This window comes from Cyclopterus lumpus, chromosome 15, assembly GCF_009769545.1.
Source record: "Cyclopterus lumpus isolate fCycLum1 chromosome 15, fCycLum1.pri, whole genome shotgun sequence".
NCBI classification, from domain to species: domain Eukaryota; kingdom Metazoa; phylum Chordata; class Actinopteri; order Perciformes; family Cyclopteridae; genus Cyclopterus; species Cyclopterus lumpus.
The window spans coordinates 16340756-16368373 of record NC_046980.1 but is presented as its reverse complement, the minus strand read 5'-3'; the positions used below and the strand labels follow the sequence as shown (position 1 = coordinate 16368373).

The 27618-nt window shown below is 42.0% G+C and overlaps 2 protein-coding genes across 5 annotated transcripts in view; one reads left to right on the top strand and one right to left on the bottom strand.

Moving 5' to 3' along the window:
* macrod2 (mono-ADP ribosylhydrolase 2) overlaps nt 1–27618 on the top strand; it is a 368778-nt gene that overhangs the window by 46404 nt on the left and 294756 nt on the right. The gene's annotated exons all lie outside the window — the stretch shown is intronic.
* On the bottom strand, nt 16755–27156 carry flrt3 (fibronectin leucine rich transmembrane 3). The gene is made up of 3 exons (XM_034551873.1): nt 26884–27156; nt 20899–21598; nt 16755–19906 (listed from the first exon to the last, which is right to left on the bottom strand). The coding sequence occupies exon 3, from the start codon at nt 19862–19864 to the stop codon at nt 17912–17914; it is 1953 nt and encodes a 650-aa protein (XP_034407764.1). The 5' UTR covers nt 19865–19906; nt 20899–21598; nt 26884–27156; the 3' UTR covers nt 16755–17911.

Sequence of the window (27618 nt, the reverse complement as noted above, 5' to 3'; positions counted from 1 at the left end):
AATATTTTCTCCATAATGTAAGACGAAGGAGAGCAGCAAGTGTTTTCATTGGAAAAACATCAAATGTGTATATAATAACAACAATACATTGTCTGACTTTTGACTACTTGGTTAAATTACTTATTGTTTGAGCTCTAATTGGAGAAGAATTTGAGCTGCAGTAAGCTGTGATGTTGATTGAACGTATTTCTTCACGTTTAATTTTTTGCATGTTTCATTGCACTGGTTGATCATTTAGTACTTAATTATTTCAATTAATAATTAATTAGATTTTTCAGTAGATTGGATTTAGATACAAAAGTCACTTCATCATCTTCTCCAGGAAGGTCTTTGAAGCTGGCCACAGCTTTAGTCCTTATTCCTTTGTCATTTTTTTCTTTCACTGTGTTTGACATGGAAGACCAGATATCCCCAGTGTAATATCGCTTTATGGTTTTATGTGGAGGGGATGGGGCAATGACATACTTTTTCTTCATCTTCAAGACACAATCAAATATGTATACTCTTCATTTATGTACATCTATTTCAAAACCCTATGCAGAGTAATAACCTTGAACATACTGCAGTACTACATTTGCACGTAATGGACGGACAAGGCTGCAGTCAGCACCTCTGAGGTACACGCAGGTGTGACAAGTAGCATGCAAGTTTGTGTTTGTTGTAGTGCTCATTTTGGTGTGCTAATGATGCAAATAGAGACTGCAGAGAGAGATGAAGGGGGGTGAGAAGGAGGGGTGCATCTGTTGGAAGAGACCCCCACATTGATATGAATGCCTGTAGATAAATGGGCTTTCACTGTTTGAGGTTCACTCACCTTGGGCACTGATGGGACACACTGTACACCGTGGCTGTTCTTTTTCTTGGATCTCCGTACAGTTCCTCTGTCACATGCTGCACACCAACTGTGGTCTGACCATCAACCAGAACCAGGGGATGTGTATGCTGACAGTTTCTGAGGAAAAGTATCTTTAGAGATAAGAGTTCAACTACTTTTTTATTAAGGCATAATTCATTTTCATGAGCACCTTTCCTACGCTTGTGAATAGCATTGTAGCCAGAACTTGATTAGAAACCTGTTACATTTTGGGTGCAAAAGGCAGCCAAGGTTAATTTACTGGATGAGGAGGCCGTTATAACCCTCCCTGTAGCGTGTCTCTTCATTGGCCTATTTTAAATCCCTCCTGAAAACAGGAGTTAATTAGGAACACCAACAGAAGAGAAATCCAAGGCAAGACACCAGCTTTTATTTTATTTTAGGCACAAATGCATCTGCATCCACCCTCCATTACTTGCCAACACATTGCTTTCAGTGCCTGCCTTGGACAGTGTGTTGTTGTGCTAATTAATTTACATGGGCCAATATTATCAAAAAGTAAACACAATAGAAGCTCTTTGTGGGGTTAAACCTGCATCTGATTACCAAAGAACAAATTTGAAACGGCAATTAGTCTATGAAAGGGAGCTTGTTAATGAAGTGTGTGAACAGAATAAAAGAAGAAAGCATGAAGCCTTCCCTGCTGGAGAAAGGTTAATGGCTGTATGGTGTAGACCAGGAGTGTCTTTCCTCTCACTGTGCTCTGGGCCCTGATCCTCAGGGCCTCTTGTTGGACCTTTGTTCTGCATTAAAAAGCCATAGTTTCACTAAATGCCACTATGTCACCTTAATATTGATAATATGGCTTTATTATCAAATTACATCTTTGTTGAACTTTCAGTTGCAGAAAGGCTCATGATAGCCTGTCATGCTTGTATTGCCAGTTATTTTATTTACACTGAACATGCAGCACTATAAAGAGAATGCACATCTGTGTTTGTATATACTGGAACAACTGCCATAAGGACAATACGCCATTAAGTGGTGTAGTATTTATTTTACTCGTCTATACCATTTCCCCTATGTAGATTAGCCACTGTGTTATTAATGCTAACATCCAACACTGTGGTTCAGTGGTGAGCAGGGTCATCCTTCAATCAGAGTCTTAGGCAAGACACTTAACCCCAAATTACCCCCGTAGCTGTGTCTACGGTGTATGAATGTGTGTGAATGTTAGTTACTCCTGATGGGCAGGTGTAACCTTAGCCCCTCCCATCAGTGAATGAATGGGTGAATGATGTGTGTGTGTGAAAGTTGTGTGAAAGCGCTTTGAGTGGTCAGAAGACTAGAAAAGTGCTAGACAAGTACAGGTCCATTTACCATTTACCAACATCCTCGTTTAACAACAACTGCAAATGAAACACGTAGCTTCCAACGGGTGGGCAAGGCACCCTCAGATTTTGGAACCTGTTTCTTCTACTCTCATTGGCTGTAGCTCCCAAAGCTTCCTGACAGACTCTCCGACAAGTCTAGATATTTAGCATGCTAGATATCAGGAATGCTTCTGCGAGACACCAGCGAGACTTTCAGCTCACGTCTTTGGGCAGTTCACGCCCAAGCAACTATGTCACAGTGCCGATCCAACAAGGATTTACCTCTAATGTTGTCTGATTCTGTCTGTTTGCTCCAAAAACTGCGTAGTAGCTAAAAAGAGGGTATTACCGGGGCTAGAATAGTTCTAGGAATGGTAATGATGGAGGTCGTCAGCCAATCATTTTGGTCCAGGATGAAATATCTCAACAACTATTGGATAGATTGCCAAGTGTTTATGTACAAACATTCATAGTCCCCAAAGGATGAGTTCTACAGACCTTGGTGATCCCCTGAGTTTTAATTTATTGCCAGCAGCAGATTCCCATTTTTGGATTTAAGTAGGATGTGTCGACTGGTTGGCTGAATTGCCATTCATTGCCACATTCATGCTCTTGTGTCCCTTTACTTGTTGCCTGCATCAACACTTTCCTTTGTCCATTACGATTTATACATTGTGTAAAGTGCTAATTAGCTATGTAAAGTGTACAAGGCTGTTAGAGGGGAAACAACAAATCATTACAACTATTGTTAAGAACAAGGGGATGTTTGGATTTGGAGTTGCATATAAATGGTGGCCTTGTGAATAATGTGTCTTTGTTGTCACCTGGAGACACTCATTTAGTGACTAAAAAAGGGAAACAAGACCATTTATGAGGTGAGATTTTAAAAATGTTTTGCTGATGGCAAGAGGGGTCCTGCATTTACCATGTTTATGAAATATTCTTTCATTTTCATCCGCCAACCTATTCCCCTTCATTAATTCTGCATTTCTTATTAAGTTGTTACAGTCACTGTTTTTAATGAATGCTCACTGTCAAAACGTTGAACATTGGACTCCACCACACTGCCTGAAGTTGAGGCAATTGATTTTAATTGCCTCTGACTTTGAGATGAAGCTGAACACTGACAAAGTATTGAATTGTCATCCCTCATTTCATACAATATAGAGCCACTGGGGTGTAGTTTTCATTAGGATGGTGATTGATTAAGGCCAGGTGCCACAGGCATAACCAAAGATTTTAGTTCAACTTGTCCATAATTTTTCATAATACATTCATTTAACTTGACACACAATGGTTTATGATATGATTATTAAATAATATTGTATTATAGTATCATGATAACACATTAAAAACATTAACTCATCCCTCAGTGTTGTAATGGCTGTGTATTTTATTTCAATTTAACAGATGTCAGTACAAGACATTCTTGCCCATTCCCATAATCCCCTGATGATAGAATAGTCATTTTATTGGTATTTTACAAATGTTCATATTGCATGTTACTGCCAAAGCCACTTTTGGATTTTATCCATTGAACGATTTTCTTTTAAATCTTCATTTTGGCAACTTATAGCCTCAAGCTTTGTTTCTTTGCCGGGGAGAGTTTGATGTGCGTAACCACTAACTGTGGACTTTGCCTTTATTGCTGTAGATATTGTATCGTACACTGATAATACTTTCAGAAGAGTATTTGAAGACATTATGAAGGGGTGTGGGTCCATCAAAGAGCCCTTTAAGGTCAAGGTTTCATCTTGAGAGATTGACACAGTCTCTTCTTTGTATTTCTTAGAACAGCTAAGAATGCATGCATGCTATTCCCACATACTCAAATGCATACATACATAAATACATTAAAAGAGTGTTGGTGGGAACACCTGTAAATCCTTGCTCTCCCTTTTTCTTCCCCTCTACATCCGGCCTTGATGCTCTTGCTGAGGCAAGGCACACTTACCTGGGTTTTCCATGTTGGCAGAGACTTTTTGCCTCTTTCACGAGAACACACTCTTGAGCTATATCTTCTAGGGTTAAAGGCTTCTGAGGTTTCACTTGCATCTTGGCCCACCTCCTCATCAACCCCTATGCAAACTAGAATATACTGTATACTTCATCCCAGCCAATCCAGCAAGATTGTAAATAGAGAACAAAAGTTGCTTGTTCTACACATATCTGAGGGCCTCTTTGGTAATAAAGCTTTCTTAAAACTGATCCAGCTGCAAGCTTGACCCCGGGCCGTTTCTCTCCACTCCATTTTCCAAAGCAACAGTACAGGGCAGTGCGCCACAGTCTCTTTGCTGGCCTTATCTCACATTGGCAGACACCGGGTCTCCCCATAGTCTGGATGTCCATCTGAGTCTGAGCTTGTGTGGCCCGGCTGTCCTCTCACATCTGCACGGCCATCTCCTTCAGTCCACCTCAAACTAATTGACTTTAATTTGTCTTTTTTACCCTCCTACAAGTGTACCTTCTGAATTCATTGGTTGTATGAGTGTCAATTATAAAGGCATCACTCAATACAATCTGCGAACAACTGATGTTAATTAATATCCAAAGTTTATGGTGTGTGGTACAGGTCCCGGCATGGCTCTTAGCAGTTGATAACCATTTGGCCATGCAGTTTTGAGTACCATTCTGGAGGCTGAGACTAATGAAGCTTGTCGGATAAAATAAAGCCAGACTGTGAAATGGCCTCATCAGGTACGTTATCTTAACACAATTGGAGCATTAGCACCTTCATTTGGACACAGTCTCACTTTCATTTTTTGAAAGTCATCAAAATCAGTGAACACATAATTAATAATGAGAATAATAATAACAGCTAATGAAATTAGCATAAAACATCACCAGTAAAGGTAATGTGGGCTGAGTGCTGATTTCCTCGTAGTCCTACATGGATTTTATCACAGTTACTTCTTCAGTATTTCTCTGTTTGGTTAGTGTCCCACATGTTAGATTACGAATGTCATATTTCCTGATACTCATGTTTGGGTGCTACAAAACCCACAAGTCGTCCTTTTAATGACCCTTAGCATCAATAATAGTCATCTATTATACTGTGTGTTATACTGATCACACTCCCAAAAGATTGAAGTTGTGCTGCAGTTCCTGAAATGGAGTCAGAATAAGGATTTCAGTTTACATTCTTCATGCCACTTTAATTAAAAGAGAGTAGAAATTAAAGATTTTAGGCTGATCTAGTATTACCATAACCGTATCTCTTCAAAATACCAACTTAAAAACTATACTCTATGTATGCAACACACACAAAGCAATTCATATTATTGTAAGTAGCATAATGTAGAATAATAGACTTATATGGAATATAGTAACCAATAACCTATTCATAGAATTACTGCCAACAGTGAACAAACTATCGGGTGGAAGGGCTTTCTATACAAAGAAGTAATTTCCAGTATTCAATCTGCTCGTATTGAATAACTTTAAAAGTACTCCTTGGCACCAATTAATGTGATGAATCTGCAAGATACATTTGCATCTAACCAACGTGCAGTACGCACTGCAACTGTTTTTAAAGTTTACATTAGCAACACAGTCTTGAAATACTACACTAATATCAACCCACTTTAACAATTCAATGAAAAAAACAAAAAACATACAGTATATTTTACTGCACCTTCACAATAAATACCGGGGCACTTTAGTGAGAGAGTACTCATACAGCAAGGCACCTCCAACATTTAACACTCCTTAACATCAACCTCACCAACAGTTTTCTCAAGATTATTAGTATAATGTATTGCACAAGCAGTGCTTATTACATTTTTGAAATTAGCAAACCATGTAGTTTTTTAGTACTGAAGTCTCATTTTCTGAAATCCTAATCCTCCTGTCAACAATCACAGTCGGCCTCATAAGGTCAATATTTAGAAGAACGCTAACCTGTACCGTCTTCACCAATGACAGTAGCAATCCAGTAACACCTGGGATCTTTGCCTCCTGGCCTCTGGGGAAAATCCACTCTGTGCAGTGCTGGTGAACTGGGGATATCTCAGTTGAGGTAAATCCTGTCTTCAGTTCATCACATAATGTCTGCTCTACAAAAAACATCTGGCTTCATCGTTTTCACAGAATTACTCTGCACTATCAATATCACGTAGTTCACCTTAACAGTTCGTACAGCCGCACTAATTACATGTGTAATTATACTTATGGTGAATTATGAGTCAGTCACTGAGAGTATAATGAGTAAGTCCATTCATGAAGCACAATGTCATCTGCAGAAACAAGGTCAACCATTTCTCGTTTTCTAGTAAAAGTTGATCTCAGCAGCTTTTTGAATAGGTCAGAACGTAGAGGAATAATAAAGGGATAAAAGAGGAAAGTCTTAGCGAGGATCGTGCAATTTAAGAGAACTTCTAGTGGTAAGATAAACCCCTGGAGTTTAATAAATTGTCAGCTTAACATTTTGAAGTGTGCATGCCTGGAGGGTGAAACCAGAATGACCATCACAAGGGACATGTGGTCTTGTCTCTATTATCCCCTGATTTAATGTATCACACTTTGCTTCTTGGGCACCTCACACGTGTGTTTTTCACAGGTTTATATTGGTGCTGTAATGCAGCTTTTTTTCCCTGTCACTGGGGCCTATGTATGCAATAGTATCCATAATGTTCCTTCCTGTGTTTGGCGACTTGCATGTCTGTTCTCCTCCATCAACATCCTTTGTCGTCCTCTCGCCCGAGCTGAGTCCATGCAGACATGTGCAGGCACGCAGGCACGCAGGCACGCAGGCACGCAGGCACGCAGGCACGCAGGCACGCACGCACGCACGCACGCACGCACGCACGCACGCAGGCACGCACGCAGGCACGCACGCAGGCACGCAGGCAACGCACGCATGCACGCGTGCACGCACGCAGGCACGCACGCAAAGAAAGCCTGGTAAAATGTATTTACTTTCTACTTATTAGCTGACTGATTGCATGTTGTTCAGGTTCTTTTTTGAGTCAATAGTATTCTGTGACTGGTTCCATTGAGCCAATTTGATGGGGCTGTCACTCATATATTTCTTTTCGTTTTCTCTCTGTCGATCTTTTGCTCGGTCTCTACTTGCCGCGATTATCGTGTGCTGGTAGTATGAAAGAAACACTCTGACGGTATAGCCAACTCACTCACACACTTGAGCCTCAACAAAAGAGGCCTTCACTGCAGACATTCCTCTGTGGCTCTCTCATTTCACAACAGCTAAGTGAGAAACTGTTGCTTCTTTTGAAAAGCCTCTGCAATCTGCTATAAAACCAGCTAATAGCTGTCTCTTAAATGACAGGCATCCAATGAGGCCCATTGTCTTGTTTGAGTATCCAGTCAATGCTTCAGCCATTTGTTCTACAGATTGTCAGTCTCTAGCAGTGTTGCCTCGTGCCCTATAATTTGTATGTATTTTTCTATTGTAATGACTGGCCTTATTGCACATGACCCGTCTTTGGCTGAAAGACAGACGGACTGCAGCCTTGGGGGCTGGAGGGGCAGATGTTATTCATTTGAGTACCCCATGTGCTCAATTAGAAAAATAGCAATGGCATTCGTGCTCCCAATTTTAATAATGCTACTGATAGGCAGAGAAGGCATAAGAAAATAATGCATATTATATACCAGAGTTCCCTATGTATTTGTCGTGCTGCTGGTTGACCTTACACTGCAAGTGTCTTTTGACTACTGTAAAACTCAGCGATTTCTCCTTTCTTCATGCCAAGTTATTTGTCACCCGGACAAATTCTTCTGCATTTATTACACTTATCGATTTTAAACGATTCTCATTTTGACTCTGAAATACAATTCCTACGTCAGGACACTGTTCACCTTCACAGTGTTTAGTATTCTGGCTGGACATGATTAGGCATGGACGAGCTGGCCCGCATTGAGTTTCACCGCCAACGAGGGCAGTCACCCACTATGGTGCAACACACGGGGCATACCATAAAGGTCGTCAAATTAAAGGTTTCAATTAATCACACTCTGAGAAGATTTACATTTCTCAAGGATTTCTTTCGTTGATGTAAATGCATGGCCAACTTTATATTCAAATCACACTGTGTGAAATGTGGGCTCAAATGTGTGCTCAATTGGTCATTGAAATGACAAATTTCACAAAGCAAAGAAACCCATGGTGATAATACATCTTCTACGCTCTGTCAAATACACATTAAAGCTGCTAAAATTAACTGCACCCCAGGACAAGACCAGGAGTCAGGGAAATGAGCAAGCAATCTAAGCGAAGCGCCAACCGGTACATTTTCACCCAGTAATAGAAGAGGTTCAAACATAAGTGAATGTTTGATTATATTGTACTCATTAAAAATTCATAACATTTACCAGAGTCAACTCAGGCCATGTGTTTTTCCGTTTCTAGCCGCGCGCACCGGATCTGTGGTGATAGACGGGGGCTTTGTGTGGTTATGGAGTTGGCGGGTGACCCCAGAATGAGCACCTGTCCAAGAGTGGACCTGCTGCTCGCTGTGTTTTGCCTTTTGGTGGGTTTGGCATTAACCCCACTGTTGTGTTCCTCTCTCCTCACTACTCTCTCACCCCTGCCCTAAGACATACATAACCTGCCAGATCCACTCTGTCATCACAGGATTAATTATAATGTTACCCAGCAAAGGCACTGGATCCCCTTGGGGCTGTATTAAAGACATACACGCGTGTGTGCGCCCACACCAACACAGTCCTGTCTGACATAGTGCCAGGTTGTTGTGTTTAGTCACCTCAGGGGACCTATAAACAAATGATCACCTCCAGTGATGGATGGACAGTTTCTCACCTCAGCAGACCCCTTTTTTTGGTTGGTGAATGTGTTGTACAATAATTCTCTGGCCATATTTGTAATGTGGGACATTACTTATGCCTTACTCAGTGAATTTGCCCAAAACCATGACCATCTGGCTCACGCTGATGATTTTCATTTGCATAGGTTTTCTTGGAGTGACAACTATCTTGTCAGAAGTTCCAAATGACCTACTCTCATTGTTGTTTAATTCATGCCTTTCTCTCACAAGGCATGCTATTCATTTAAAGGGATTCAAATAAATTGGGAAGAAAGGGGGGTTACTTATTTATCCCAGACCCCAGTGATGCCCTGGCAAAGGGACAATAGAGGTGAGGGGATGCTAAATGAATTCTGTTGTCCAGTGTACTATCCCTGGCTATCAACATGATTTGATTAGTGACCTAGTAACTATGAATGTGCAGGACCTCTTCATTCAAGTCCATTGGGGCTCCTGGAGTGAGAGTCCATGTTAAAGGGCTCCACCCCCTTCCATTGCGACCCTGCCCTCGTGTCATGCATGCACACAACCAGGCGACTGGGTGATTGATGACCGAGCTCGTGGTGCCATTGACAACTTCTGGTGACTCCACACAAAAGCCATCACCCGTGTCACATTAGCAACAATTTGGGAACATTTGTCCGTATGCTGCTGGCCCAACACTGGGAATATGTGGTGGACAGATGTATGTATACAAAGTGTGTCTGCCTCAAGCTTAACATTGTCCCTTGTAAAAAACAAAAAATCGTTATTTCAGTTTTTCTTGCGCTAGGCTTTTGGTTGCACCACACACAGTAGAATCCCTCTATATTACCATCATTCACTCAGCATGCATTTCTTGGCATCTCCTGATTTCATTAGTGCACTACTTCAATCATCAATGTATGTCTTCTCCGTCAGTTGTGTCTCTAGCTAATAATAATCCAGCATAATTAGATAATGAAGAATGGGCCTGCCAGTATTCCCAGCAGTGTTTTCTGAAAATGGAAACTTTCCTCCTCTGCCTAAGTTTTTGTTTAAATGAAATGTCTGCATATTAAAAGAGATGAATAATTAGTAGCCTTAAAGCTCGGGGTTGTATTACATTTTCATCCGACTCCTAAAGAGCTGTAATTTGTGAGGTGCACACAATCTGTTTTTTTTAGGTAGTAAGGGGAAGAGTCTCACAAGTGGGTGGGGGGTTGATACACTGAGATCAGGTACATGCGCATAATTATTTCCACAACTTCCACAGTGTATTCACATCTATGTGCCCTCTACAGTAAGAGTGAAGTGAGAATTAATAAACCCCATTGCTGTCTTCCTCGTATACAGTACCCTGCTCTCACCATAGCTATCACCTTTAATAAAAATGGTTGTTAATGACATCTGTGACTGGGGTGTAGTCTTTAGCACTGGATGTCTCACTCTCACAACAATAAGAATGTCTGGGGTATTTCAAAATTTCACAATGTTATTTTACTTCTCAACCCACCTATGATTGCATTTACTGAATCCACAAGTAAAATCCTCAAAGAGTGCAGACTTTAGTGCTGAAATCTGACAGCACTGCTGTCGGTCTGGAAAGAGAATGTAATTGTAAACATAACCAAGACAACCTCTGGTTACCAAAGGATCTTGTGCTGCTGCAAAGATTTTTGACTCAACAATTAAATATTTAATGTCCATGTTTGCATGGCTTCATTATAGATTGTAACATATAGTTTATGCTGTAGATGACTGTAAGGTAGCAATTGATTATTGCGATTATTAAAAACCTCCCAGCGACCAAGGAAACATCCTCAAATAGCTTGTTTTTTTTGACAAACTGTCCAAAAGTGTGAAAGTGTTATTTTACCCTTTTGATCAATAAATTACTACGATTATTCTCAAAACTTGGTTTACCATTCCAGCTCTAGATTAGTTGAGTTCAGTATATTGGTCGCAACAAAGGGATTACCAAGCAACCCAAGAAATAAGTGGAAAGTTAGATATGGTCGCGTTGCCAGATGTTACTTTAAGCCGCGTGAGTGTCATAGTGTCTATAGACATGCACATCACCATGTTAACTTGAGCAGGTTTTAAGCAGTGGCAAGCTTGGGATTACAGTGGCTTAGATCCTTTGACCTCTCCCCCCCACCAGCGCAGTGTACCACTCGATTGAAATAGATTGAGCAGACTTTTATTCAAAAACAAAATCATTTCCCCTCGTCCTCATCCTTATTCTTCCACCCCCCACCCCCCTCTGCCCTTTCCTTCCTTTAAATGAAAAATGAGTGTCTCTTTCTTGGTATTTTGTACAACAGACGGCCCCATTTTGCTTCCCCCTCTATGGGGAGGAAATGAGTTGTGGGAGCAGATTCCTCTCACACAGAGATCTCAGTAATCGTGTGACTGCGTGTCACCAGCACACCACAGTGACAGCAGCTTTTAATTAATCCCACATCCCACCACCCTGCCCTGCCCATTTGTTTGGATGGTGCGGTGGTGGGGGTGGGGGGGGGGGGGGGGGGGGTATTTCACGAACTGCAGTCTCTTAGCCCGCTGCAGCGTTGTGTGCATAACTTGTACAGTTACAGGACGACACTGCTGTCACTTTTCCACACTTCTGAAAGCGGGAGACAGCCCACTAACTGCGTTCACGTTTTTAGACGCTGCCATGCCAGCTCCACCAACTCTGTCTCAAAGAGTTTGGGAACTGACTGAAACTGAGCGAGTGCACCAAGTCCACGTGAAATGTTAATATCCCTTTGTGGTGGTTGGCCTGCACCGGGTCAGAGATGTTACCCCTTCGCTGCATGCAGTGATCCCATGTCAAGGTGCTTGAGGACAGCAAAACAATGATGCCTTGTAGTGTTTGCGTTCTCTTTCTGGTGCCGTGATGAATGGTGGCAGGTTTACACTCCTAAAAGATGCTGACACTGCCGAATTCCACACCTCTTGGAGAAGTACCAACACTTTGCTACCCTTGAGCGAATGTCTGTGTGCTCGCCGCAGTGGAGGTTTGGAGGAGCTGCTGTGTGACTAAAAGAGGAGACTGAGGAAGTTCTCTGGAGAGATGGACGAGCTCTCCCTGAAGGTCAAACTGTCAAAAGGGTCATATCAGACCAGCTGAGGTGGAGTTGTGCCCTGCTCGGCCTTCATCTACAAAACATCTTGGGAGAAGAAAGTCAAGCATATGAGCGGGAGAATCGAAGCCTCAGAATGGAATTGATATCATTTATATTGACCTTCTTGTTACATCAATGGTATTTAGTAGACTTGGTGAAAACAGTGACCACTGCAGACAAACACTGCGGATACAATCCACGGCTTCAGTACGTCGTGGCAGTAGCAAGCAATGGGTTCACAAAGTAGCCTGAACTTGCATGCGATAAGGCTGTCAACATCTGAAAATAATGAGCTGCAGATGCACATTGGCATGCAAATATTGTATTGACGTTTATAGCTGGCTTAACATAAATAAGAAAAGAGAATGGATCGAAGAGGAGCCTTGGCCTCTCTGCTGCAGATCTACTGGGGGTAATGGACAAGTTGGATTCCTCAGAACCTTTAGGAATGAAATAATTATTCCCCTGCATCAGACTTCACGGACAAATGGGATTGAGGGTCGATTAAGTTCTAAGGGGAACGTGGTGTTGATCTCATAAAGGGCATCGGGAGATGTATGGCCTCTTACAAGATCATTTAAACCACTTAATGGAGGACAGGGATTAATGGCTGCCATAGAGCAGAGTCAATTATATGGATATTTTCATAACATATTGTGTATAATTCATAGTGTAATGGCACGGACACCAATCAGCTCCTCTGCATTTGTTTTGGTTATAGCCTGTTTTATTGACTCTGTATTTTGGGGTAAAGAATAAGTGTCTGTCTTCATACAGCGATATAGACGTGACGATTGTCACTGTCTGCCATGGTGGGGCGGCACTGTCTTGATGGCAGTGGCTCCTGTTAATTTGTATTAATGTCAGATAATTTAGAGTTGCGATGGATGTATGGCCACGCCTTGTGCTCTCAGGCAAAAAATTGGATTCATTAAGAAGACGGAGGAGCCGGTGAGGTCTTTTGGCCCCGTGGTTTCAGGTCATTGAGTAATGTGAGGAGATGGAGAGGGTCTTGGCCTGGAGGATAGCGGGGGGGGGGACAACACCCCCACACTGGAGCACATCACACTGTCTCTCACTGGACTCTAGCTGCTCCTCTCTTTTACAGCCAGACCTGACTTTCGCCTGTGACTTAGAGCAACAAAGTCACAAGGCAGTCTGGGGACGACTGTGAGGAGAGGGTGGGGGGGTTGCTGGGTATTCTGCTTGCGTTCTTATACTTTTTTTTCAATTAGATGTATGAACAATGTGCACACATTCACATGACAGGGCAAGTAGTCATCACTACTATTACATTCATAATTACACTCAGTCATGCGGACATTTTCATGGGTTAGCCTGAGCCTCTCATTGTCGAATGTAATCACGAATGAGCGATGAAGATGGCTTCAATATCAAAAACATCCTGTCCCCTTAGGCTGTCAGCTCCCACCTCCTTCTGTTCATCGCAAAATGTACATGATCAGTCACATGTCTTTTTGAGATGTCTTTGCGGCTCTGTCTCCAAACTGGCATACCAAACATATACTCTAATTAGCGTGTACATCTGGGACCACACCTAGACCTTTACAAACATGTTTGCATTCATAACGGTACATTTGACTGGGGAATGGGATTTAATTCAGAAGTATGTGAACGAACCATACGCACTTTGGCAGCAGAAACAAATGTTGTTATCCCTTATAAACATGAACACACAAACACATACACACACACACACAGTATATGCAAATGTAACTCATTGGCAGGAGTGCAGATTTTGTGGGAGGCAGATTTTGTGGGAGGCCCCGAGGCCCCGAGCCTTGGTTTGGCTTCTGACCTCAGCACAACCCTGCTCAGCATTTAGAGGCCATTACATCAGGGCTCTGTTTGATGTGCAAGCTGTGTGCAACAAGATGTGAGGGAGAGGGAACAGCAAGCACCCCTTTTATTTTTGTTTTGAGTGTGCGGTTGTTTTGGGCATAAGTTTAAGTCTAAGTTTTTAAAAACAAGGGGTTCTTATTCTGTGGTAAAGACTTTTTAGAGAAAAACGAGACATCTACGTTTTCTCCACATTATGTCAATTTAGTAGTATAGCACTATAATATTCAACTTTAAGAATTCTTCAACACATTGCTGTTGATTTGTTTTTCCTTTGTGTCAAATCCGAGCAGACTCTATAATTTAATACTGTTTATTTAAGGCGCCACAGTTGAGCATGCCTAAGCAATACACCAAATCAAAAGAACTCAAATTGGTCCTCTGTATCAACTCATTGGCTTAACCTTGTGCTGTGAGCCTTTGTATGGGTTTGAGAACAATTAAGCCATTACCTAAACATCTGACCTTTTTTTCTTTGTGTTTTTGCCCATCATTTCTGGTGTCCCTGTTTCAAATGGCCAGCATTGAATGCTTGGGGGGGGGGGGGTTTCTCCTGAGCTAAGCATCCTTTTGGTAGACAGGTTGCCAATCAGAATCCCTGATGACTGGCTATGTTTTGGGGGCACTGATATGCATCCATTTTTCATCTCCTGTGATCCTTGAACTGAGTGTGACCTTAACTCACTGACATCTAATCAGTTATAGGGTCACAAGACCTGCGCTAATGGTGATGACGGAGAAGAACCATGCTCAGCTATTGGCCATGGTGAGGTCATCTACGGGCACTTTGATATGAGCATCTATAGGAATGCAAATGTGTCCGGCTGCCTGACCAGTACATCACAATAGGCTTGGGGCAGACAGTGCAGCTGCCACCATTAGTTTTAATCTCTGGGTTACAAAAAAGACAAACATAATTAGGTTCTGCGAGTGTCACACAGGAGACAAATGCATGTGACATCTTGTGTTGTTTAAAGACGTGTCTGGCCTCAGTGAGAACACAAGAGTGATTAAAGAACTGTTTAAAGGGACGGATGGGTCAAGGGTCGTGAGTGATAAGTGAGGTCACACAGGGTCGTCAGCAGTCTGGTTCATCAATTTTGCCTCATACTTTTGTCAGCCGAACTGCACAAAGCTGCTCTGGTTAATGTATTATTTTTAGTGAAAGTCACAACAATAGCATGCTCCTTTCACCATTCGGCTAAACTGTAATTTATCACACAGGTGAGCGGTTTGCTCATTGTCAGAGCTTAAAAGTGGTCTGCATACATTAGTCACTACAAACTCATGTGAGTTATTAACTAAATCCCAAAAGCTCATCAATAATATAAAACAATGCTGTCCTAGCGGGAGAAACTGCAGTGATCTCATCGGTTCAAGATGTTTAGTCTTTCTGGCTCCAAAATAACACTTGAGACAATTTAAGAGGTTCTCTCATTCAGTGAGAAGCTGATGCTGTGAAAGCCCTTAATAGCAGTGAGAAAACCGTACGCCTTTTTGTTTAATAATTTACCTGAAAACAGATCATCGCACATTGTGTTTATTTTATGTTTCTGTAGAATGACACCTTAAAAAGTGTGATAAATGTTACCTCTGACGAAGATGCTTCGTTTACTTCAGAGTAATAAAGAAAAACTACCAAAATAGTACGAAGGCTGAACAATCAAAGAACAAAAAACTATTGACAATGTTGATATGGAAACTATTACTTTTCAGTATTTTAAAAGTATATATCCCATTAACTTGAAATGAAAGTACTTTAATTTTAAGTTATTGGGATATATATTTAGTGTAAAGGCCAGGCTTAGTGTATACTTAAGGTTTGGATAGCGTGTGCAGCTTTTAGCGTCTCCACTTACTGTAATTAAAGCTCCCTGTGTTAAGAGCTTGTGTGAGTGTGGGTATGCGATATTTTTTGTGATACACACTGAATACTTATGCTTTTGTGTGGGATTACGGTCAATGCTAGAGTCTAGTGAGTATAATCTGAAATACATTAACTTCATGCTAGCTTTCACAAGATGTTCTGTTGGGTGCATTTGTAAAATGGGATAATAGGCTATTTTACTGCTTTTGCATGTGTACCTTTTCATGGGCCCTTGCCGTGGTGAGCTGCAACCTTGTCATTAAGTGTGCTGCCTGGAGCCCGGAGCAGTGTATATATACTTTGTCCTCTGCAGAGACGGGCATCCCCATCAGGGTCTGCCTGTACCACCCTCCATATGGTGCCTCGTCATTAGTTTTCTGTTGCCCTGGTGCCTGGGGGGTTCATCAAACCCGAGAGTCCAATCTCTCCACAGCCTATTTCTACTCTACTGTGACATTTCTCTCTTTGGCCAATCGGATAAGTCACACATGGCTTCACCACACGAAAGAACAACAGCAGCCTCAAGCAGATGTTGCTCTGCCAACTGCCAATGGAGTGGAAAACTGGGTTTAAAGAACAGTATCTTGGTTATTGTTAAATAGTTCACTATGTCTTGAAAGGGGAGATGTGGGTTTAAGGCTAATAACTTAAGACCTTAAGGTCGTTGAGAAGGATAAAAATGCAGTATGTTTTTCACCATCAAGCATGTTTAGATTGTTCGCCTAGACAGTATTTTGAGATATGAGTGAATAAAATATGTCCCCATATAGCCTTCTTTCTTACTCCAGGGCAGTTCACATTAGTACAAAGTTATCATTTGCTTGAGTAGAACAAAATAAATTGAACAATCAAAGGAAAGAAATGATGGGATAATAATGATTAAACAGAACAATAAAAAAATAAACCAAAGTAGTATTTTGAGTGTGGTTTGTTGTGCTCAAGGTAAGGAAGAAAAACTTTATTTTTGTCCACTTTTATTCCGTAATATGACCAATATTTTTCATATTCAAGTGTGTATGAAAAAAAGTCACTGGTTTCTTAAAAAGCTAAATACAATAAGCATTGGATCAAGGCACATACAAGACTGGCCAAAGGGCATACAATGCACTTTGGTTTTCAATTGTTAAGAACATTTAAATTCAAATTGTGGAAACATAACAGTGTGTTCATTTGGAAAATAATACAAAATAATACTCATAACAAGGAGTTGCTGACACTGTGGTAATTCTAATGGAAGCTATCGTGTTTTGTCTTTTCGGCCTGGTGACTAGAATGACGTGTGGTACATGGTACTAAAGAATGCCGCCATTGTCGTTTGGCCATTGTTGGCTTGTACAAATAGAGATAGTGGGGGGTCCTCTGTGTCAGCCTGTCCAGTCTACTTGTTTTGAGGAACAGAGAGCTCCTTAAGGTCGGTGTGCTTTATCTGCCCTGTGCTGTGGTCTACAATCCTATCAGAAACACTGGAACCCTGCTTGGGTTGCTTCGTTGTGTTTCCTCTTCTTGCAAATCAGAAAGAAAAATCACACATCGAACAAAGCAGTGAAATAAAGCATGGCATCTCATCTTTAGTTACTCGTACTCCAACCAGGTGAATATATTAGAGTAATAGCTACTGACTGCTCATTCTTTTTGAGGGCAACATGCCTGCTTTGCGAATTAGTCGATCAACTGTGCCTTGGTTTACTTCATGTCATTTTTTTGCCTTTTTGTTTTTCAGACAGTCACAAAGTTAAAAGAATGACCTGTGCTTATACTACAAGGTTTTCTAAGGTCTGATTGTTCAACACAGCAATGAAAACCCACTTTCACAGTTGACAAGTCATCATATCTCAGTATAACACAGAGTTTCTTTTAGTTGGTCGATAACCTTAAGCAAAGGAAATACAGTACAAATTACTACAAATTCCTAAAATATAGAATTGCAGTTAGTTACAATACCCACTGATGGTTCAGTGATGTCCTGCAGCCCGAAAGTTCTTTGTCCTCATAAAATGTCCTTAAATATAAATTATATGGCAAATGTACAGAACATTGCTTCCTTAGTCTTATAGATCCAGTGTTTTGTAAAAGTCTTGCCACTCTGTTTATGTCACGCACTCATCACAAATGACTGTGCAATATCATGAATGGGAATGGTCTGAATCTGGTATTCCACTGTCTCTGTAGCTCCTGTTGCTAATACTGTTCTCGTTATGTGGGCTTTTATATAAAGTCAGGCCATTAGGTGGGAAAATCGTGTGTATCACAAATTCCTCCTTGGACACAGGCAGGTGATTTATAGGTATCATTTGAAAAGAAGTCTCTCGTATTTCGAGGATGGAGGTGTCCTTCTTTGTGCCAGCTTCAGCATAGTCATCCTTTCTCCGACGGCCTTTGTTGTAGGTGCAGTTTCTGGAAAAAAGTGAACCGTTCCTGTGGATGTACCAACACACCAGTGCCAACATGATTATTGCCAAAAGAGCCACAGCCCCTCCAATGATAGCAGCCAAAGGCAGACTGGAATTTTTGTAAGGCTCTTTTTCCTGCTCTCTGTTTAAAGTTGTCGTCGGGTTGTATGATTTGTGAGAACCGGTCTCTGTCTCGATGCAAACAGGGGTCTCATCTGACAGGTAAATGTTGCTGGTCTCCATGGGAACCATGCATATCCTGTAGGAAGACTCTGGCTCCAGTGCCGTGAGCAGGTACTCCTTCCTCTCCCCCTGCACAATGGTCTCAGTGATGGAGCCAAAGGCAGGGCTGTGTCCCAGCTTCAGCCAGCTGAGCCGTAGGGCAGTCATGGGCTGCGACACCCGCCATGATATGTGTATAGCATCTGCACTACTTGACTTCACACTGATGGTGATGATCTTTCTTCCTGAAGAGGTGGTCGTGCTGTGGTAATTCTTACCAATGTCATGCCCTTTTACCACAGGCCTTCTAGTCACAAACGAGGGCCACTGGGGCTGTGTGGGGCGCAACGTGTTGGATACTGTGCTTGTCTCATACGTGGAGATGAGTTCTGAATCTGTGCAGTCAAACATATCTGTAGTTAGGTCTTTAATTGCCATGCCTTTGACCTTATCAGGACCCTGGCACATAAAGCCACGTACATTCACCTTAGATGGCAATGACCGCAGCCAGTCACGCACCCATTTCATTCTGCAAGTGCATTGCCACGGGTTGTTGCGCAGCAGGAGCTGTGTAAGATTGTCCAGATCTTCAAATACACCCTGTGGGAGACTGCTCAGGTTGTTGCCAGACAGGTCCAGGCGATACAGTTGCCTAAGGAAGGCAAAAGCCTCAGGCGGGACCCGATTAATGTGATTATCTTGTAGCTGCAGCTTCTCCAAACTGTTGCCTGGCAAGTTTGCTGGCGGTGATGTCAAGGAGTTCCTCATTAGCGAGAGCTCAGTCAGGTTGATCAGGTTTATGAGAGCCATCTCTCCAATCCCACGGTTGTTGAGCAGGTTACCATCCAGGATTAGTCGCTTCAGGTTGATGAGATCTTGCAGCGACTGCTCTGTAATGGAGGAGATGCGGTTGTCATCAAAGCGCAGCTCCTCAATGCTCATGGGTAGGCCTGAAGGGATCGTACTTAGATGGTTTCTGGAGAGAAAAAGCAGTCTGAGGTGGTTGCTGTCCCTAAAGGCCCCCTCCTCTATGCTGACTGCAGATACCGAGTTATCATCCAGGTGAAGTTCCTCAATGTAGGGAATTTGAGCTAAAGAGGCATGGGTAATCATCCGCACGTTGTTCTCCTGAAGGTGGAGCTCCTTTAGCCCAATAGGAAGGTTGGTGGGGAACTCATCCAGATTGTTACAGTATAGGTAGATCTTCTCCACATTTGACAGCCTGCGGAGCTCTGCAGGAATGCCTGAACTCCTGATGCGATTGTTTTGCAGAAAGAGCACTGTAGCATCCTGGGGTAGACCAGTAGGAATGGAAGTCAGACCACGGTCATTACAGTAGATGAAGGTCCCATCGCAGCGGCAGGCTGAGGGACACGAGGCGGAGGTCACCAGGGGGTTAGCAAGACCCAGCAGCAGCCCAACCCTGATGAGGAAGAGGATAAAGGCCTTGCATTGACGCACCATCTTGAAGCTGTGTTGCCTGGCAGTCTAATCACTCAAGAGCCCCTGGGGAGAAGACACAAGGGTACATTTAATGCACACGGCCTTTAAAGGAGAGCCAAATTCCTGTTCTCATAATGGCAGGGTGTTTGAAATGCTGCCTGCAGCACTTTCTAGATTAAATAACTACTGAAGGAATCAGTTTGAAATCCTCTTAATAAATGTATATCAATTGATCCTTAGTATTGCCAGACAATAAAAATACTTTCCCCCCTACAATAAACTATTAGCTTCAGAGCTATCTTTACGCCATCTGTACATTTCTCAGATTACAAGTTTATTAGTAAAGTGCATTAGAAACAGAAATTCTTTTAAAATACATTTCTAACTTCTGACCTTTGTCAATTGAATGTCTATGTCTCGACTCTGACTTGTGAAATGTAATAGCATCCCTTAGTTGTTTTACACATTTTCTGCATCTCAAGGCTGCCTTTCATCGCTTCAGACCACGAGAGTGAACAAAGTCAGGCTTTGTTGATGAACTGTTGTGGAACTGACATACTCTTTAAGTCCTGTTAGATCATTACCCATGCCTTTCTGCCATTCAAATTCTAAGGTTTAACTCGGCTCTTACAAGGGAGGGAAGGAAGAGAGATACTCGCCCTCGCTAGAAAAGAAGTTTGATAAAAGTCTTTAGCAGGTTTAGATCCAAAAGGGTCAGGTTTTCTGAGGTTACAAGATTACATTTGTGAGGTTCATTTATCCTTCCACAGAAAATTAGGTATGTTTCAAATGTATCTATTTAAAGAAAAAAGGGATTACATTTTACAGTATATAAATTGATATTAACCAAACCGTGGCACAAAACAGAATGTGCCAACTGCTTGTCTGTCTCTTTTTTTCACTATTGATGTGTAGTTCCCTTTTAATTAGGCTAATACAGATTTATTGCTTTAATTATGCATTCCTGCCATGACCTCTCTTCCTGCATGTCTCATTAGAAATTGAGGTCTGGTCAGTGAAGTGGAAAAAAGTAAAGCCGTCCGTTTTTGTCATACCTGATTTATACGACGTGGTAAATCCGTTCCAGCCACCAACAATCCAATCAAGATTTGCTCTTGAATTTGTTCTTATCCTTTCTGAAAAGGAAAAGTTTGTCTTGAGGGGTTTTTGGTGATATCCTGACCTGGTCAGTGTTTGCTGAGCTGATCCTTGTTTGTACGATGACCTCCTCGGTGTAGTCAGAGGCTCATGAGTTCAATGCCTTTACCATGGCAGATAAGCCTGTAGAAAAAAGCATCCCCTCCTCTTACTGACAAAACATGCAATTGCAGGTGATATTAAAAATCCTAATAGCCGTTAAGTTCAACAGCCATAACTGGACGTTAGATTTTTTGGGTGTTGTATAGTGTTCCGCGTGTATGACGAAGGCTCCTTTCTGCAATCAAGCCTGACAGGCATGATGAGTTGACACAAAGCTGGTATGCGCCATGCCAGTCCCCTGTGCCACAGGCTCAATACGGGCCTGTTCACTCGTGTACTCCAGGTCTTCAGGTAACCCAGAATCCTCTGCTCCCTTGTCGAGCCTGTATTCACATTAATCCAGGGCTTTGGTCCCTTTTCCTGAAGCAGATAACCAATGTTCTTCTTTCCTTGATGGAGCAAAACAGGGCAAGGTGCTTATCCTTCTGGGCCCAGACTCCCTCACGCATCTGCAGCTTGAATCATCCGTGCCGTCCTCACACCTGTGACGGTGCTCTGAAAAATAACCAGAGACAAACATACTTAGTGCCCACATTCAGTCAGTACAGAATAATATCTTGATTATCAGGCAAAAAGACAGTGAACAAAAATACATTTATTGACCATATTTGTCTTATTTATACCTTGTTTTTTCTTCATTATTTCCCCTTTTAATTTTTGTAGAAATTCTAAAACACATCACTCTCTATGCCCCTTTACATTAAAGGCACTCATTTCAGGGTTTTAGAATGAAACCTTAAGTGAACTACATGTTGATACTGAGGAAATCTAATTAAGTTTAGGAATGTGTTTGATACTGAACTCTAACCTCCCTTACATTGTGAATTCTTATTTAGAAATACCCTTGCTTCCCGCCTATCATTTAGCCTGTTGACCTTTTACAGCCCATTACTCTAACACACCACATTTCTTTTCTATGGTGATACAAGAAAGAATGTCTATGCAAACGAAAGCATACAGTGATCTAGACCCCAACACAATGGCTGAGGGTTGAGTCCCTGTGCTTTTCTCAGTCCAGTTCACTGCTCAGCTGAGCGGTTGGTGTTTTACAAGAGAACTAGACCTGTGCGAGTTTAGAAACCAGGCAAGTACAGACTCCACATGAGAGGAAAAATGGATCCAGTCAATTCTTAATGAATTACTTGCAGTGTTAAAAAGCACCCGTGACAAATGAGGCCAATTTGTATTTTGTATGAAGAAGGGGGCGGCTGCTGCATCCATCCCTGTGACTCTCAGCTCTCTGTCTCTGCGACCCCTTACCCCCACCCATCCTCTATGAATGCTGTTTCGGTTTGTAAAGATAGAATTCCCTTTGCCAAAGAAAATGTTATGTTTCCTCTTTCAACACAATAGTGTGTCCTTATATGTGACCATTCATGTGACCTGCTTGCTGCCAGTGTTTGCTGTAAAACATGTAAAGGTAAATTAGGAACAAGGGTCCAGCCATTTAACAGTTGTAGCCCTTGACAAGGAGAAGATTAGGGAACTGAGAGGCTTGAAACTCGATTACAACTCCTGAGATGCTGTCTAATAATAACGCCACCCCTTCCTTCTGTTCAATCTAAACACGGCCCCCTTGTCCACTATTACATTAGTTGTAGATTAAAGTCTGGGGAAAAAGCACCAGATGTGACCTACACTAACTTCTGGAATAAAAGAGTCTGACGAGAAGAAGAAAAAAAAGATTAAATTACGTAATTGAGTTTTAGAAAATAGCGAGATGATAAAGGGATATGTGCTGTCTGTCTGTTGGAATTAACTTTTATTGCAGCTCTTAGTCAAGCTATTTCAATTTTAAATAGCCCTTTTCACCTCATTTTGTAAAGTTCTCCCTCCTCTGAATAGCGTTAAGTATGTAGTCTTGATTTTATTTCGTAGAAATTACAAATTACAGCATTTCTGTCTCGTCAAGAACCCAGCAAGACCTATAAAAACAAATCATATGTGGTGCAAAATTTCCAGTTCGTTCAACTTTCTTTAGCCACTACAACTCTGTTACCTGCTGAGAATCTGTCTCAGTCTCCAGTACAAGGAGCAAGTGCATGGTTATTTATTCTTGTATGACCCCTTGTGCAAATATAATCAGAAAGAGCAAAAACATAATGTCTCATAGGCCTCAGTGTGATGTTATTTTGTGGGGGATTTATCAGACGTCTGCTTTGAAGTCATCATGCTTACTTTTAAGAGGCGCATAGTCAGGCCGAGATGCTTGGCTGGTTTCTTTTTTTGCTCCCTTTTCTTTTTCCACGCTCATCGGATTTCAGGAGAGTGGCCCCTCTCCATTGTTCGCTACAAGGCAAGCATGTGGACCGTGTAGCCTCAACAGAGGGGGTTTAGGTATTAAAACATTTTATTCAGGCAATTCAAAAATGCCTCTATGCCATACTGTCCATTTTGCAAGCCTTCTCTTGAATTTACTAATAATGTAAACACATGGAAGTGTCCTCACTCTCACACACACATATGCTGTTCATGCACACACAATATTTTTTCAGGGTAATGGAGGCTGAGTTAAACATTTTTAGTGATGGATGTCTTTCTCCATCGCTCTAATAAGCTCCGCCGGCTGACAGGGGATTTCTGTAGCAGTCAAAGTGGCTTCTGCTTCATTTAATCTGAACTGGCAAAGTTCAATTGAGCATCCTAGTAAAATTGTGTGAGTGTGTGTACAGCTAGTTACCTTTCAGTGGAGAGCGTGGGAGGCTTGCACAAAGCTGGACACTGATAGCCATTGTGAGCTCAACACGCATAAATGCACTTTAGTCTGCAATAACAGAGCCCAAGACTTTGTGCCCCCCAGTCATACACTGCACAAGAAAGGCTTTGCAAAACCTCCAATAGAAACAATTTCTTGCCTGTCAAAAGTATTGCGGATTATAATGACTTTTAGTAAAATACAGAAAAATATGACATTCATTTAGGGGGGGGGTTGTAGAAGAAGCAATGGCTGACTATTAAATTATTCATGAGCCCTGAAATTAATTTTGAACCAGAGTAGAGCTCTCCATTGGGAAATCAATGTTGTTTGTATTCGCTGTTGATTATTTATTCTAAGTCATAATATAGTTTTGAATTATGATTGATGGCACACAATATTGAATGTGGGTTATGTTTTAGTTTTTTTAGATGTTGGTCTTGAACATGTTTTTGGATTTGCAGCGTAGTTTTAAACATGAATTCTTCCTGGCTGTAAGATCATGCAAATAAATGTATTACTTATTATGGCTTTCATGATTTTCTGCTATTAAACTAGGTGTGTTTTTGACATTTTCCATGTGCCATGTGAAGCCTTGTGTCTGCCATTGATTTCCGTATTAGTAAGTTGTATGCCACAACACCGGGCAGCGGCCTGCTGTGGTGCCGGTACACAATGGAACATTTATGGTCACATCTGAATTCACAGGGACACAGGACACGTTTCAGCCAAAGAGAAAATGGGCCAAAATCTCTCGATAGTTTCACAGATTTGGTATGTGGCCTCCTGGCGCTGCCTTTTAGATGGGCTGACCAGATGATACTTTTGCTGGCTTATTAAGAGCAGAGACAGGCCTTGGATAGACGGGGGACTCTCTTTTGTAACAGCTTGAAAGGAGAGATCTATGGCAGCTGCAGTGGTTTTTCCCCACATGGGGGTGGTAGGCACTGCAAGATGAAGTGTGTGTGTGCGCGTGTGTGTGTGTGTGTGTGTGTGTGTGTGTGTGTGTGGGGGGGGGGGGGGGGGGGGGGGTCTGGATGTGACAAGCAAACACCAAAACATTGAATACTCATGTTAAGCTGCTCACAGGAGCCCATCTCAGCACAGGCCCGACACCTACCTCCAATACTGAGATTTGTTAAAGCACTCACAAAGGTTTTTCCTGCAGTATTTGTGCGTTACACATTTACTTTCAGTAACCAATATGACATGATTTGACTTTTAAAGGTTGGAATAGATGTTAAAAGGTCACTGCTTAGTAGCTAAATAAATTATGAAAAGAACTGAATTAGGCCTCCTCGGAACACAATGTTGAATCTGAAATATGTCCTGGTTATAAAAGTCCTGTTATTACTTTTCCTCCTAACACAGTCATTCATATTTTATGCTTTAACTCTTCTGGCAATCGAATATTCTGTTTGTAGTGACCTGATTAGTTGTTAATCTGCAATGTGAATTCCCTCTGAAAGCAATTGACTGGGGACTTTTGCCCCAGGCAGTCATCAGTGAAGACAATTGGGTCTGTCCTGTGTCTGCTATGTTTAACGGGCTATTTATTTCTTTGTTTCTCAAACACACCGAAAAACAAAGGGACACCATCACATTGCTTTACAACTGAAGTCAAGTTTGCATCTGCTATTGATTAACTGAAAAAATACGTCATATGTATGATTATTTAAAGTCTGGGTGACCTTATCTTTGTATGAAAATAAAAGGCCAAACTAAATTGAATTAACAACTGTCCCTGCCCGTTGCCAATAATACATCCATATTATATACAGTGCTATAGAACTGAAGGCGCCCACTTTATTGCATTTATCCAATGAGATAAATATCAGGTTTGTATCGAGAGAACATTGGATTCATTAGCATCATTTATTGACTTTCGATTGTCAGTCGGCGGTATGAGCAGGGGGTGTTATCTGACTGCAAACCGCGTTTATTTCTGCTTGATCATGTTCAGGCTCCGGCAGTCCGATAATTGTTTCGAGGCACTGCTGATGTAACGTGCCAGTGTGTGTGCGTTAAATGAGCCGCTGCTTGTGTGCGAACTGGTGCGGATGGAACTTAAATGGCTTTTATGTTGTGCATTTCCAAGGGACCTGTGCGTGCCTACATTCAGCAGGCTCCACAGCTCTCACAACGTATGATGGGGGTTTTTTTTAGGGGAGGGGGGGTGCGTTCGTATTGTCTGCGGAAAAGCTTGCATTTGCCCACAGTACATTTCAATGGAGTAGGGCATGAATAGAGCTGGCCCCAGACAGTCACGATGGAGACGCATTTAGCGGAGTTTCTCCAGCTGCACCTTCATGTAACTCTGCGGGATCCGCGCTGCAATTTCAGCGGCACGCCGGGGTGTCTTCGACCCGGCTGCGACACCGAGACTAAAATCACACAGTCCCCTAATCCCATTAAGTTTGCGTATTGGCCACCGTTTATTCCGCCCACGAGTTGAGGGAAATCAAAAGCTGAAAATAAGGAACGGAACGATTTCAGACGCCCCTGTTGCTCTTAAGTGCTTTTTATTATTATTTATTTGTACATGTTTTGACCAATGTCGTCTACTGAGGCGGAGTGTGAATTTAGCGTGTCGCAACAAGAAGTGCGTCTCTTCAGGAGAAGGTCGGGAAGAACCGGAGAAACCCATCCCAGAGACGTGGTGTTTGGGCTCTGTTAGAATAAAGAAGCAGTAAGGTGCAGGCATGAGAGGGGTACTTGAGATGACGAGATAAATGAATACTCTTTTTTAATTTTTTATTCTGTCGAGCTGAGCAGAATAACTTGCAGTGCGTTAACGAACCGAGTTTAATTTGGTGTTTTGGAAGAAACGTGCACTCGCGATTTTCTGTCTTACTATATCGTAAGGCTTTACTACACCTGTAACATCAACCACACCAGAGAAACCATTTTGAGTCGAGAATTAAAAAATAAAGAGAGAGGGGGGAAAAAGAGTGGCAACTAATTAAGATACAAGCAACTCCTGAGGATCCCGCATGACTTTACATTCCTTCTGCCAGAGAGAAGATCCAAAAAGATAAAAAGGATGCATTCCCAACAGGACTGTACCAGCAAAAAACGCACTTACCTCTATAATCAAAAAAAAAAAGGAAAGTAACAGGTATCCTCTTAAATTGGGGCTCACAACGGGGGAAAAAATAATCCAATCCAGGCTATGAGGATTTAAATTCAGATCCAAAAAAGCTCCTCTGGCTCACAAGGCTGGAGCTATTTTGAGTTTATCTGTAGCAACACTGCTATGTTTACTGGTACCGGTGCCCCTCACACACATACACAATCTGTAGGCTGTGCGGGGACGTAGGTGCACGGGTAAATCTCAGTACAAATGTGGAGTGTGTTTGCCTCTTGCTTCAATAGAGCACTGATGTCATCTGGAGGAGGAGTCTCTCTCTCTCTCTCTCTCTCTCTCTCTCTCTCTCTCTCTCTCTCTCTCTCTCTCTCTCTCTCTCTCCCCCCCATTTCTCGTTCTCTCGGTGAAAAATGCAGTGTTGAATGGATACACTAGGGGGAGTGGAGGAAAGCAGAAAGGCACTCGCATCCTTTGTCAGATGTGTGCACTTAAGAGGAGTGAATAGTCACTGGTTGGAAAGCAATGCTCACTGTCAGAGGAAATGTACAGTATGTGTGTCCATTTTGGTGAGAATGAGGGACACACACACACACACACACACACACACACACACACACACAGCCTTTTACTTGTAGTGGTTTGTTTGGAGCTGTATGTGGTTTTGTGAGCAGTAGTTAAATTATATTTGCATATTTGTTTGAGATGTGTCAGGATAATTCATGATTAGGTTTT